This window comes from Oncorhynchus clarkii, chromosome 16, assembly GCF_045791955.1.
Source record: "Oncorhynchus clarkii lewisi isolate Uvic-CL-2024 chromosome 16, UVic_Ocla_1.0, whole genome shotgun sequence".
NCBI classification, from domain to species: domain Eukaryota; kingdom Metazoa; phylum Chordata; class Actinopteri; order Salmoniformes; family Salmonidae; genus Oncorhynchus; species Oncorhynchus clarkii.
The window spans coordinates 67087623-67101147 of record NC_092162.1 but is presented as its reverse complement, the minus strand read 5'-3'; the positions used below and the strand labels follow the sequence as shown (position 1 = coordinate 67101147).

The window sequence follows — 13525 nt, the reverse complement described above, 5'->3', positions numbered from 1 at the left end:
TGTATGATTAATTAAGGGTAAAAAATCATCAGGAATCACAGTTCCCATTAAAACTTTGATGTGACACATCCTCATTCCAAGTTAAGAGATCACTCACCAAGATGTCTGTAGAGGACACGGAACCATGGTCACCCATAATGCCGTTCATCTGGTTCCTAACTGTCCTGGGTGTTGGGGGCATCAGATCAGGGTGCTCTGGTGGTATGTGTGGGGGATGGTCCCCTGCTGTGTGGAGGGGTGGAACAGACCAGTCAGATATAAAACACATTTGATTGTAAGGCCTTTTCTACATCAACAGATGTCACAAAGCGCTTTTCCAGCCTAAAACCCCAAACAGCAAGCAATGTAGAAGCACAATGGCCTGGAAAAACTACAAGGCAGGAACCTTGATACAGGTGTGTAAATGACAGGCAAGCCCTGAATAACAAACTCTGTCCACTCACTCCGATCACAACCAATTACTGACCTTGTGCAGTTTGGGTCTGTGGTTCTGGTTCTGCGGCCACGTCCTCCACCACATCAGTCGTTGGTTGCTCTGTTGGCTTTGAATCGACCTGACCTACTCCCGATGTCCCCCTCTCCCCTAATTCTGATCCCCCTCCCCCTTCCTCTACTGACTGTGTTACTGCTGGTGGTGTTTCTGGAAGTGGATCATTAAAAACTATTGATGAGGAAAAAAGACCAAGTGTCAAATTAATGAGGATGATGTGAGCTTCAGAAATGTCTTACAATAAAATCATGATCTATGGCAGCCAACCCTGTTCCTGGAGAGCGACACTCCTGTAGGTTTTCACTCCAACCCTGTTCCTGGAGAGCGACACTCCTGTAGGTTTTCACTCCAACCCTGTTCCTGGAGAGCGACACTCCTGTAGGTTTTCACTCCAACCCCGTTCCTGGAGAACTACCCTCCTGTAGGTTCTCACTCCAACCACAGTTGTAAATAACCAGATTCGTCTCATCAACCAGAAAATGATTAACATGAAGTGCGTGGTCCTTCCGAATGGTGCAGCGGTCTAAGGCACTGCATTGCTTGAGGTGTCACTAGAGACCCGGATTTGATCCCAGGCTGTGCCACAACCGGCTGTGACCGGGAGTCCCATAGGGTGGCGCACAATTGGCCCAGTGTCGTCCGGGTTTGGGGGGTTACTTGACTCACCGAGCTCTAGCGACTCCTTGTGGCAGTCTAGGCACCTGCAGGCTGATTTTGGTCGTCAGTTAAACAGTGTTTCCACCGACACATTGGTGTAGCTGGCTTCAGGGTTAAGCGAGCAGGTTTGGCGCGTCATGTTTCGGAGGACGCATTACTCAACCGTCGCCTCTCCCGAGCCGGTTGGGGAGTTGCAGCGATGAAACAAGATCGTACTTGAAAATGGGAGGGGAAAAAGGGGGTAAATTTGTTTATAACTTTTAAAAATCAAGTGCGCTCGATTAAGGTTGTAGTGTAAACCTAGAGGATGGTAGCTCTCCGGGAACAGGGTTGGAGAGCCCTAGTGTAAACCTATAGGACGGTAGCTCTACAGGAACAGGGTTGGAGAGCCCTGGTGTGAACCTAAAGGTGGGTAGCTCTCCAGGAACAGGGTTGGAGAGCCCTGGTGTGAACCTATAGGATGGTAGCAGGGTTGGAGAGCCCTAGTGTAAACCTATAGGACGGTAGCTCTCTGGGAACAGGGTTAGAGAGCCCTAGTGTAAACCTATAGGACAGTAGCTCTCTGGGAACAGGGTTAGAGAGCCCTAGTGTAAACCTATAGGACAGTAGCTCTCTGGGAATAGGGTTAGAGAGCCCTAGTGTAAACCTATAGGACGGTAGCTCTCTGGGAACAGGGTTGTAGAGCCCTAGTGTAAACCTATAGGACGGTAGCTCTCCGGGAACAGCACATATCGATGCTAAGTATGAATACAAACAAGGCCAATACCTGGAGGTGGTGTGTCCTCTCTGTGCTCCTCTGTAGCAGTCACATCCTCCTCAGTCTTGCACTCCTCCGGTTGGCCATTGATGGTATTAAGGTCCAGTGTGCTGGCTGCAGGAAAAGGGGTCCCGTTGAGGTCTGGGGTGGAGTCTGACCGGGGGGAACCACCAGACATCTGCCCAGGGGAAGGGGAAGGGTTCTGCTTGGGCAGACATAGTCTATCCTTCTCCTGAGCCTCTATAGCCTGTATAGATGCAGGGAAATGAACAGACCAGCCATGATCAACACAACTAGTCAGACCACCAAACTAACAGCATGTCAATACCAGCCAATGAACCAGTCAACGAATAGGACTAGGAGACGCGACTAGGAGACGTGGGCCGTTCCACCCCGACTCGGGAAGGAGACGCGGGCCGTTCCACAACCGGCTCGGGAAGGAGACGCGGGCCGTTCCACAACCGGCTCGGGAAGGAGACGCGGGCCGTTCCACCCCGACTCGGGAAGGAGACGCGGGCCGTTCCACAACCGACTCGGGAAGGAGACGCGGGCCGTTCCACAACCGACTCGGGAAGGAGACGCGGGCCGTTCCACAACCGACTCGGGAAGGAGACGCGGGCCGTTCCACAACCGACTCGGGAAGGAGACGCGGGCCGTTCCACAACCGACTCGGGAAGGAGACGCGGGCCGTTCCACAACCGACTCGGGAAGGAGACGCGGGCCGTTCCACAACCGACTCGGGAAGGAGACGCGGGCCGTTCCACAACCGACTCGGGAAGGAGACGCGGGCCGTTCCACAACCGACTCGGGAAGGAGACGCGGGCCGTTCCACAACCGACTCGGGAAGGAGACGCGGGCCGTTCCACAACCGACTCGGGAAGGAGACGCGGGCCGTTCCACAACCGACTCGGGAAGGAGACGCGGGCCGTTCCACAACCGACTCGGGAAGGAGACGCGGGCCGTTCCACAACCGTCTCGGGAAGGAGACGCGGGCCGTTCCACCCCGACTCGGGAAGGAGACACAAATACACTTATGGAGAAATTATTGAGATACGAGGAGTGTATCCATTTCTCGTCTAGTTCCAGAGTCTAGTTTCAATCCGGATATTTACATTCCCATTAGTCCATCAGCTCGCTCTAAGATGATACACACCAGCATCTATGATTGAGTCAAAGTGCTTGTTATAGATGACTATGTACATATGAGAGTGATATGGACTGGTCTGGACAGGGGACAGTAGTGCACTGACCGCCTGAGTCTCCATGTGGCTGAAGATGACATTGACCATCTGTGTGAGGGTAGCCTTGGCGGTGGTCTGGTTGATGAGGTTACGACTGGCCAGGTAGATGTTGTAACAGGTACGCACTGTCAGCAGAACCGTTCCCTCGTGGATCTCAATGTGAGGGGAGGTGACTGCCGTCAGCAGAGCCTACAGGAGAACAGAGAGGGGTCAGAACTAGGAATGCACAATTACGGGAACTTCCCCCCCAAAAATCCCTGATTTTCCTGAAATCCTAGTTGGAAGTTTCGCAGAATCAGAAGGGAATAAGAAGGTTAATCTGTAATCCTCCAACCAGAATTTCTGGAAAACCAAGGAATTTATTAAAAAGTTCCCTGAATTTTGGCATCCCTAGTCCATACAGACACAGAACAGAGAATAAATAGCGTCTTTAACTACCTTTGTGAATTATAGAAGAACTATCTTATATACAGCATCTTTATATGTCGTAGGAATGTTTGTCAGTCCAATAAAACCTGTACACAACCATGATAATAGTGGCGGGCAGCTTGTTTGAACACGACAGACTTTTGGACCCTCAACTCTGGAGCTCCACTATGGGAAGCTGAAATGAGCTCTGGTTATGTATCACGTCTCCTGTACAGCCAGCCGTAAGAGACGGATGTGGCTCCGGATACCTGTAGTATCACTACTATACCTGTAGTATCACTACTATACCTGTAGTTTCACTACTATACCTGTAGTATCACTACTATACCTGTAGTATCACTACTATACCTGTAGTATCACTACTATACCTGTAGTTTCACTACTATACCTGTAGTTTCACTACTATACCTGTAATATCACTACTATACCTGTAGCATCACTGCTATACCTGTAGCATCACTGCTATACCTGTAGCATCACTGCTATACCTGTAGCATCACTGCTATACCTGTAGCATCACTGCTATACCTGTAATATCACTGCTATATCTGTAGCATCACTACTATATCTGTAGCATCACTACTATATCTGTAGCATCACTACTATATCTGTAGTATCACTACTATATCTGTAGCATCACTACTATATCTGTAATATCACTACTATATCTGTAATATCACTACTATATCTGTAGTATCACACTGGGATGTGGAAAATAATGGGCAGCAATTTGTCCTGAGATGCAACTAGGACCAGTCAAAAGTTTGGACACAGCTACTCATTACAGGTCCTCTTTATTTAAACTAGGTTCTACATTGTAGCATAACAGTGAAGACATCAAAACTATGACATAACACACATGGAATCATGTAATAACTAAAAAGTGATAAACAAATCAAAATATACTTTATATTTGAAATTCTTCAAAGTAGCCACCCTTTGCCTTGATGACAGCTTTGCACACTCTTTCTTGGCAATGTAGAAAACAGTTAAAAAAATAAAGAAAAACCCTTGAATGAGTAGGTGTGTCCAAACGTTTGATTGGTACTGTATATGTTCTGTATAAATAAGTAGCAATTCATTAAAGGAGAGGTTTAAGATGGATGGGGTCCCTGCCAGACCTTGACGATCTGCAGTTGCACCCCCTCGTCTGTCTGTGGGCCCTGGAAACAGTTACAAATGGTCTCCAGTAACCGGTCGATGAGCCTCTTCCCTGGAGCACTACTGTCAGAGGCATTGCCCGTGATGTGGCCATACGCAATGAGCTTCTGCCATGGGGAGAGGGGAGAGATTGTGGAGAGAGTGAGCATCTGTGGCATTTAGAAGGAGTCGGACATCCACAAGTCAGACATTTCCGAGGAGACACAACAGGTGTAAGATCATATTAAGTCCATGTGGCATTTACAAGAAAAGAATCTGACACGTACACAGTTTACCTAGTTTACAAATGCTTGCATGCCAGTTCCCTAAACATTGCAGTACAATCATCGACATCAACAATAAATCAAAAAGCCAGATAAAAAAAATATAATATAATATATATTTATATTAAATATGACTGATATGTACACACAATAAGATATACAGTTTAGAACTAGATCACAATAAATAATGATCTGACAGATGCTTATATTCCTCATATTTCACACATGCATGTATTAAACATGTGTGAATTGGAAGTATGTTTGTTGCATATCCCAACTCCCCTTGGAAAGCGGGGTCAGGGACAGACATGATCAACGGCGACCCTGGAGCAATTAGGCTTAAGTTACTGGCCCAACGCTCTAACCACTAGGCTACGTGCTGCTATGTCAAGTAAGACAATAGGACAGTGAGACAGTGAATAGGACAGTGAGACAGTGAATAGGACAGTGAGACAGTGAATAGGACAGTGAGACAGTGAATAGGACAGTGAGACAATAGGACAGTGAGACAGTGAATAGGACAGTAAGACAGTAGGACAGTGAGACAGTAAACCGTGAGACAGTGACAATAGGACAGTGAGACAGTGACAATAGGACAGTGAGACAGTAAACCGTGAGACAGTGACAATAGGACAGTGAGACAGTAGGACAGTGAGACAGTAGGACAGTGATAGTAAGATGGTGACAATAGGACAGTGAGACAGTAGGACAGTGGACAGTGAGACAGTGAGACAGTAGGACAGTGATAGTAAGATGGTGACAATAGGACAGTGTGACAATAGGACAGTGAGACAGTAGGACAGTGAGACAGTGAGACAGTAGGACAGTGATAGTAAGATGGTGACAATAGGACAGTGAGACAGTAGGACAGTGAGACAGTAGGACAGTGAGACAGTAGGACAGTGAGACAGTAGGACAGTGAGACAGTGAGACAGTGAGACAGTGAGACAGTAGGACAGTAGGACAGTAGGACAGTAGGACAGTAGGACAGTAGGACAGTGAGACAGTGAGACAGTAGGACAGTAGGACAGTAGGACAGTAGGACAGTGAGGACAGTGAGACAGTAGGACAGTGAGACAGTAGGACAGTGAGACAGTAGGACAGTGAGACAGTAGGACAGTGAGACAGTAGGACAGTGAGACAGTAGGACAGTGAGACAATAGGACAGTGAGACAGTAGGACAGTGAGACAGTAGGACAGTGAGACAGTGAGACAGTAGGACAGTGAGACAGTAGGACAGTGAGACAGTAGGACAGTGAGACAGTAGGACAGTGAGACAGTAGGACAGTAGGACAGTGAGACAGTAGGACAGTGAGACAGTGGGACAGTAGGACAGGACAGTGAGACAGTAGGACAGTGAGACAGTAGGACAGTGAGACAGTAGGACAGTGAGACAGTAGGACAGTGAGACAGTAGGACAGTGAGACAGTAGGACAGTGAGACAGTAGGACAGTGAGACAATAGGACAGTGAGACAATAGGACAGTGAGACAGTAGGACAGCGAGACAGTAGGACAGTGAGACAGTGAGACAGTAGGACAGTGAGACAGTGAGACAGTAGGACAGTAGGACAGTGAGACAGTAGGACAGTAGGACAGTAGGACAGTAGGACAGTAGGACAGTGAGACAGTAGGACAGTGAGACAGTAGGACAGTGAGACAATAGGACAGTGAGACAATAGGACAGTGAGACAGTAGGACAGTAGGACAGTGAGACAGTAGGACAGTGAGACAGTAGGACAGTGAGACAGTAGGACAGTAGGACAGTGAGACAGTAGGACAGTAGGACAGTGAGACAGTAGGACAGTGAGACAGTAGGACAGTGAGACAGTAGGACAGTGAGACAGTAGGACAGTGAGACAATAGGACAGCGAGACAGTAGGACAGCGAGACAGTAGGACAGTGAGACAGTAGGACAGTGAGACAGTGAGACAGTAGGACAGTGAGACAGTAGGACAGTGAGACAGTGAGACAGTAGGACAGTGAGACAGTAGGACAGCGAGACAGTAGGACAGCGAGACAGTAGGACAGTGAGACAGTAGGACAGCGAGACAGTAGGACAGTAGGACAGTAGGACAGTGAAACAGTAGGACAGTGAGACAGTGAGACAGTAGGACAGTAGGACAGCGAGACAGTAGGGCAGTGAGACAGTGAGACAGTAGGACAGTAGGACAGTAGGACAGTGAGACAGTAGGACAGTGAGACAGTAGGACAGTAGGACAGCGAGACAGTAGGACAGTGAGACAGTGAGACAGTAGGACAGTGAGACAGTAGGACAGTAGGACAGTAGGACAGTGAGACAGTGAGACAGTAGGACAGTAGGACAGTGAGACAGTAGGACAGTGAGACAGTAGGACAGTGAGACAGTAGGACAGTAGGACAGTGAGACAGTAGGACAGTGAGACAGTGAGACAGTGAGACAGTAGGACAGCGAGACAGTAGGACAGTGAGACAGTAGGACAGTAGGACAGTGAGACAGTAGGACAGTGAGACAGTAGGACAGTAGGACAGTGAGACAGTGAGACAGTAGGACAGTGAGACAGTAGGACAGTGAGACAGTAGGACAGTGAGACAGTAGGACAGTGAGACAGTGAGACAGTAGGACAGTGAGACAGTAGGACAGTGAGACAGTAGGACAGTGAGACAGTAGGACAGTGAGACAGTGAGGACAGTAGGACAGTGAGACAGTAGGACAGTGAGACAGTAGGACAGTGAGACAGTAGGACAGTAGGACAGTAGGACAGTGAGACAGTAGGACAGTGAGACAGTAGACAGTAGACAGTAGGACAGTGAGACAGTAGGACAGTGAGACAGTAGGACAGTAGGACAGTAGGACAGTAGGACAGTGAGACAGTGAGACAGTGAGACAGTAGGACAGTAGGACAGTAGGACAGTTGAGTAAACTATATAAAATACAACAGGTTGTAGACCTTACAGTGAAACGCTTACTTACGGTCCACACCCGTTGTATTCGGCACATGTAACAAATTGAAATGTGATTTGAATTGTAATACGTATGAGTGTTGGTGTGTTTAAGTCCTTTGATGTGTAAACCTGCATACCTGTAAGCAGTCCAACGAGGTGCTGACAACGCGTGGGGACTTTGATTGACAGGCGAGCTCAAAAGGCAGTACGTATTGGTCAGCTTCAATGTAGTTTGCTCGGGGCGGGACCACTGAGCCATCTCTGGAGAAAGGAGCCACAGCACGAGGTTATGATGACATGCAGGCCTCAGGACATCCCAAGTTTAATAACCACTAATGACAGCGGTGACTGCTTAAAAAGGGAGAGCATGACAGCTGTTTCCTGTAGCCTTCTAGTCGTTGTGCTAACGCTAGATAGCAAAGGCTCCAGAAACTCAAACTTCCTGCTAACCGCACGCAGAGAAAAAAAATGCTAAAAAATATATTGCAGTATCCCTTTAATAAGTGCATCAAACCAAACACCTGTCCATGAGCTGCAGATACCGCCGGAGAGAAAGGGGTTTGAACTTACTTTTGCTTCTCAAGCTCGATTTTGATTTCATCTGTGAAGTAAAAAAATAAATAAAAAAATAAAAAAAGAACAAGATTAGTGAGGTCTGAACTTTGACCTTTAGACCTGATGAAGGTGTTTCTGTGTTTTAGGCATAACTGATTATTAATTTCACTAGCATAAAAATACCAGTATCAACATACCATGAATACAGTTAGCATTAGCAAATTAAAATTTGCAGAAAAATGAAATGCAGTCATCGTTAAACATCACACAACCTCAAAACCCATAAACCTCTTGCTAATGACCAGAGACAATCTTATCGCCTTAACATTGGTGACAGCTTTGGGCAGAACAAAGATCCTGTGTTCGAAGCAGATCTGTTAGAACAGGCCGAAATGCACCACTGTAAGTCACCATTTTCCTTATCTAGCCTAGTAGGTCTGAGCATTAGCAATAGTGTACACATACAAGGCCAGACCTTGATGTGACCAAATTGGGCTGCTGTATCCCAGAACTTCACATGCTGAGATGCTTGGCAACTGCTGACACACAAGACCCAAAGTTGTTCTCAAGGCAGGCACACGAGGTAGAACAGGGAGCATCGAGTAAACTCTGTGGAAATAGCCTACAGCCGTTGTCGACTCAACTGCAGCTTGGCCCTGTGTTCCTCTCAACTGTGTGTCTGACTGTCTGTGTGATATCAGGGGGGAGAAATGTAGAGAGAAATGAAGAGCGCAGAAGACAGAATTCCCATTGTTCGCTGCAACGATGAACATTAAAGTTGTGTTGTATAGTAAATATGAAGAAAAAAAAACTGCCGACTCTCCCAAGGCTCATCTGGGATCCATAAATAAACCATCAGCTGTGGAAGCAGCATTATAGCCTAATTACTGCACCACTGGACATCTCCAGTTGCTCATCTCATCTCCCCTTAACAACAACAACAACAAATAGAACTTGTGCTATAGTCTACATTTCATAATCTAGGACTGGGGTTCCCAAACTTTTCCCCCACTCGGGGGCCCCCCCTTCCAGCATTGGGGGAACATCCTGGGGAACATCCTGCCCCCCTCTCTCCCTCCCTCCAGTGCATTCTACTATTACAACTTTCAGGAGAATGTTTAAATCCGAACTGAGTTCCTGTTTTGGGGTGGGAACCACTGATCTAGGAAACAGCACAGTAAAAAAAAAAAAACTATGGTGCCAGTGTCTAGGACATGTCATTTCTCAATGGCATGCGTGTGGGTACACTCAAACTAGGTGGAACCACAGTCAATTGGCCACTCACAGTTTGTGAAAAAGACTGGCTAATTTTAGTCAGAGGACGAGGATCCATTGAGGCATGCTCATTAAGTGATTCCATATGAAACCAAGACAACAACAAAAAAAAACATTATTTGGGGGATTTTGTCTGGGTTTTGTATGGAATCACGCCATTATAAACATGTTATCAGATTAACAAAACCCAAATCAAATCAAACTTTATTTGCCACATGCACCGAATACAACAAGTGTAGACTTTACTGTGAAATGCTGACTTACAAGCCATTAACCAACAGTGTAGACTTTACCGTGAAGTGCTTTCTTACAAGCCCTTAACCAACAGTGTAGACTTTACTGTGAAATGCTGACTTACAAGCCCTTAACCAACAGTGTAGACTTTACTGTGAAGTGCTGACTTACAAGCCCTTAACCAACAGTGTAGACTTTACTGTGAAGTGCTGACTTACAAGCCCTTAACCAACAGTGTAGACTTTACTGTGAAGTGCTGACTTACAAGCCCTTAACCAACAGTGTAGACTTTACTGTGAAGTGCTGACTTACAAGCCCTTAACCAACAGTGTAGACTTTACTGTGAAGTGCTTTCTTACAAGCCCTTAACCAACAGTGTAGACTTTACTGTGAAGTGCTGACTTACAAGCCCTTAACCAACAGTGTAGACTTTACTGTGAAGTGCTGACTTACAAGCCCTTAACCAACAGTGTAGACTTTACTGTGAAATGCTGACTTACAAGCCCTTAACCAACAGTGTAGAGGCTATATACAGGGGGTACCGGTACCGAGTCAATGTGGAGGTTATATACAGGGGGTACCGGTACCGAGTCAATGTGGAGGCTATATACAGGGGGTACCGGTACCGAGTCAATGTGGAGGCTATATACAGGGGGTACCGGTACCGAGTCAATGTGGAGACTATATACAGGGGGTACCGGTACTGAGTATATGTGGAGGCTATATACAGGGGGTACCGGTACAGAGTCAATGTGGAGGTTATATACAGGGGGTACCGGTACAGAGTATATGTGGAGGTTATATACAGGGGGTACCGGTACAGAGTCAATGTGGAGGTTATATACAGGGGGGTACCGGTACCGAGTATATGTGGAGGTTATATACAGGGGGGTACCGGTGCCGAGTCAGTGTGGAGGCTATATACAGGGGGGTACTTGTACTGAGTCAATGTGGAGGCTATATACAGGGGGCACCAGTACAGAGTCAGGGTGCAGGGGAATAGGCTAGTTGAGGTAATGTCCTGTACCCACCCATCATCATAAAGAATTTGGGCTATAACCAGGCAAGTAGGTTCTCCCCCCATAAACGAAACCACAACGGACACAACATCCGTGCCAATGAGAAAAGTATGCAATGAACAGAGCCTAAGTAAACTGTTTAGTGTACGGTGTGCTGAATATGAGCGTCTATGAGTGGGCTGGGCAATGTCAATACATAGAGATTCATTTATTTGAAGGGAGCAAGGTCAACATTAACCCACCAGATGAATATGGCACTACTTCAGTACAGGGTTACCTGGCTGGGACAATGACTCGACTGGAATCTATCTATACTTAACATTATCCATTTTGACCTTCTCAAATAGTAATTGATTGCTGCTGATCTAGCTAGAAGTTCCCGCCATAAAAGACGTAGGGTCTCAAGACATTTTTTGGAAGATGGGCAGGGACTCCGCTACATCTCATACTAAACTGGCAGTAATAATGCCCATTCATTTACAGTAAAATGTCACGGACACATTATCCTTAAATTGACAGTAAAAGGTATACAGCTGGAACGTATCCTGTTCAGATGATCAAAGACAAGGTTACAGGATGTATCTCTCAACAAACACAAGAATGGGTGGTGTGTAAAACTAACGTCATCCCTCCACTGCTCAATGGAAAAGAACAGACGTCCCGAGTATCCTGGAGTTAATGTTGCGTTCACGTGCAATTCGGAACTAGGAATTTCGGGAAAAGTCCCACTTACTAACTTGTTCTATTTAGGTAAAGGGAGTCAGTTGTACAACATAGCATTCAACTGAAATGTGACTTCTGAATTTAAACCAACCCCTCTGAATCAGAGAGGTGCGCTGGTCTGCCATAATCGATATCCACCTCTTCGGCGCCCGGGGAAAAGTGGTTTAACTGCCTTGTCCGTTCGACAGATTATTACCTTGTCCGTTCGGGGTTTCGATCCGGCAACCTTTTGGTTACCAGTCCAACACTCTAACCACTAGGCTACTTAGCCGCGTTCAACAAATCCACAAGTCGGACATTTCCGAGTTTACTAGTTCCGATTAGTATCTGAATGCGGCAGAAGTTGCCAGTTGATTTAACACAGGTGCCATTCCGGTTAGGTGACAATGCTACGTCCTGTACAATGACTGGTCCAATGGCTAGGTATCACGTTAACTAGCTAGCCAGCCAGCTGTTAAAGTTGACAGTGACGAAAACATAGGACAGCTCCAAGTGTTCACATGCAGTCAGATCTATGACAAGGCCCCACTATAAATTAGCCGGCGTTCAAAGACTGACGCGTTGAACATTATGCGGCGTTACAGCATGTTACACCAAACTGGCTAGTAAACTATAGTAGCTAGCTTGACAGTCATTAGTTAGCACGCAAGGGTTACCTAAAACATGACATTGAAGAAACAAAACATGCCTATGGGTGCAATGTCCTGGAATAAAAATACAACTCACGTACCAAGTGCTACTTGACAAGCTTTACGCAGCTGGCTGTGCTGGCTCCGCTTCACCTCCTTATCCGACAGGATTTTTTCCAGCGCCCTAGACAGAAACATGCTCTTGGTTTTTGTGCTTTCTGCCTGCTTCTGGTGTTGTTGTTGTTGAGCAAGACGTTGCTGTTGCATCTCTTGATATAACTTCTGCTATCTCAGGCCGTCATCTTCGACCTGACATGCGAGAGAAAAAGACTAACGAAACCGGGCTATCGGTGTGTTGTCGATTCACCGAGTTTGTTGATGATGCTAACGCAGCACTGAGTCGCCATGTTGGTTACGCGTCACGTCACGTGACTTTCAGCTGATTTTATTTGGCCGTTTTGTCCCCTCTACTGGATGAACGAATCTTTGGTTTTCCCACTAAAACCTTTACTATTTAACTTGGCAAGTCAGTTACGAACACATTCTTATTTACAATGAGGGCCAACCCCGGGCCAATTGTGCGCTGCCCTATGGGACTCACAATCACGGCCGAATGGGGATTCAGCCTGGATTCGAACCAGGGACTGTAGTGACGCCTCTTGCACTGAGATGCAGTGCCTCAGACCGCTGCGCCACACATGCTGATAATCAACGTTTCATCATAAACATTTCTTTCAGACAGTATTTACCCAAGACGTAACGTAACTTTTTAAAATTGATTTGGATTCTTCTGAAGGCAGCAGATGGCTAAGAGATCTCTAGGGTTATTTTTTTGGAGGGGGGGGGGGGGGGGGGGGGGGTTCAAAGAAACATCATCATGCATACCATTTTAAGAATTGTATTTACATTGTAATTTTGAAGTCAAGTTCGGACGGAACTGAATGATGATCTCTGGTCCAATATGTTGAACAAATCGAACGCTCGCACTGAAATAAAAACACGATTTATCCACCAGGTGGGGACAATAGACACAACCAGACACATACTAGCTATTATGTCCCCAACCCTGTTTAGTGTATTCTCTAACACATCCAGGTTCTCTACCATCCTGTTTACTGTATTCTCTAACACATCTAGGTTCTCTACCATCCTGTTTACTGTATTTTCTA

The 13525-nt window shown here is 46.6% G+C and overlaps 1 protein-coding gene across 2 annotated transcripts in view; it reads right to left on the bottom strand.

The window, feature by feature from the left end:
* LOC139368953 (brefeldin A-inhibited guanine nucleotide-exchange protein 2-like) overlaps positions 1–12777 on the bottom strand; it is a 45045-nt gene extending 32268 nt beyond the window's left edge. Inside the window, exons 1-8 of one of the 2 annotated variants that reach the window (XM_071108479.1) lie at positions 12458–12777; positions 8492–8522; positions 8059–8182; positions 4696–4842; positions 3155–3334; positions 1914–2151; positions 467–640; positions 98–225 (exon numbers count right to left, since the gene is read on the bottom strand). In XM_071108479.1, coding sequence (XP_070964580.1) covers positions 98–225; positions 467–640; positions 1914–2151; positions 3155–3334; positions 4696–4842; positions 8059–8182; positions 8492–8522; positions 12458–12623 — 1188 coding nt within the window. In that variant the 5' untranslated portion in view covers positions 12624–12777. Of the gene's footprint in view, positions 1–97; positions 226–466; positions 662–1913; positions 2152–3154; positions 3335–4695; positions 4843–8058; positions 8183–8491; positions 8523–12457 lie in introns of both variants that reach the window. The other variant, XM_071108478.1, reaches the window with a different exon arrangement.
* Between the last annotated feature and the right edge of the window lie 748 nt (positions 12778–13525).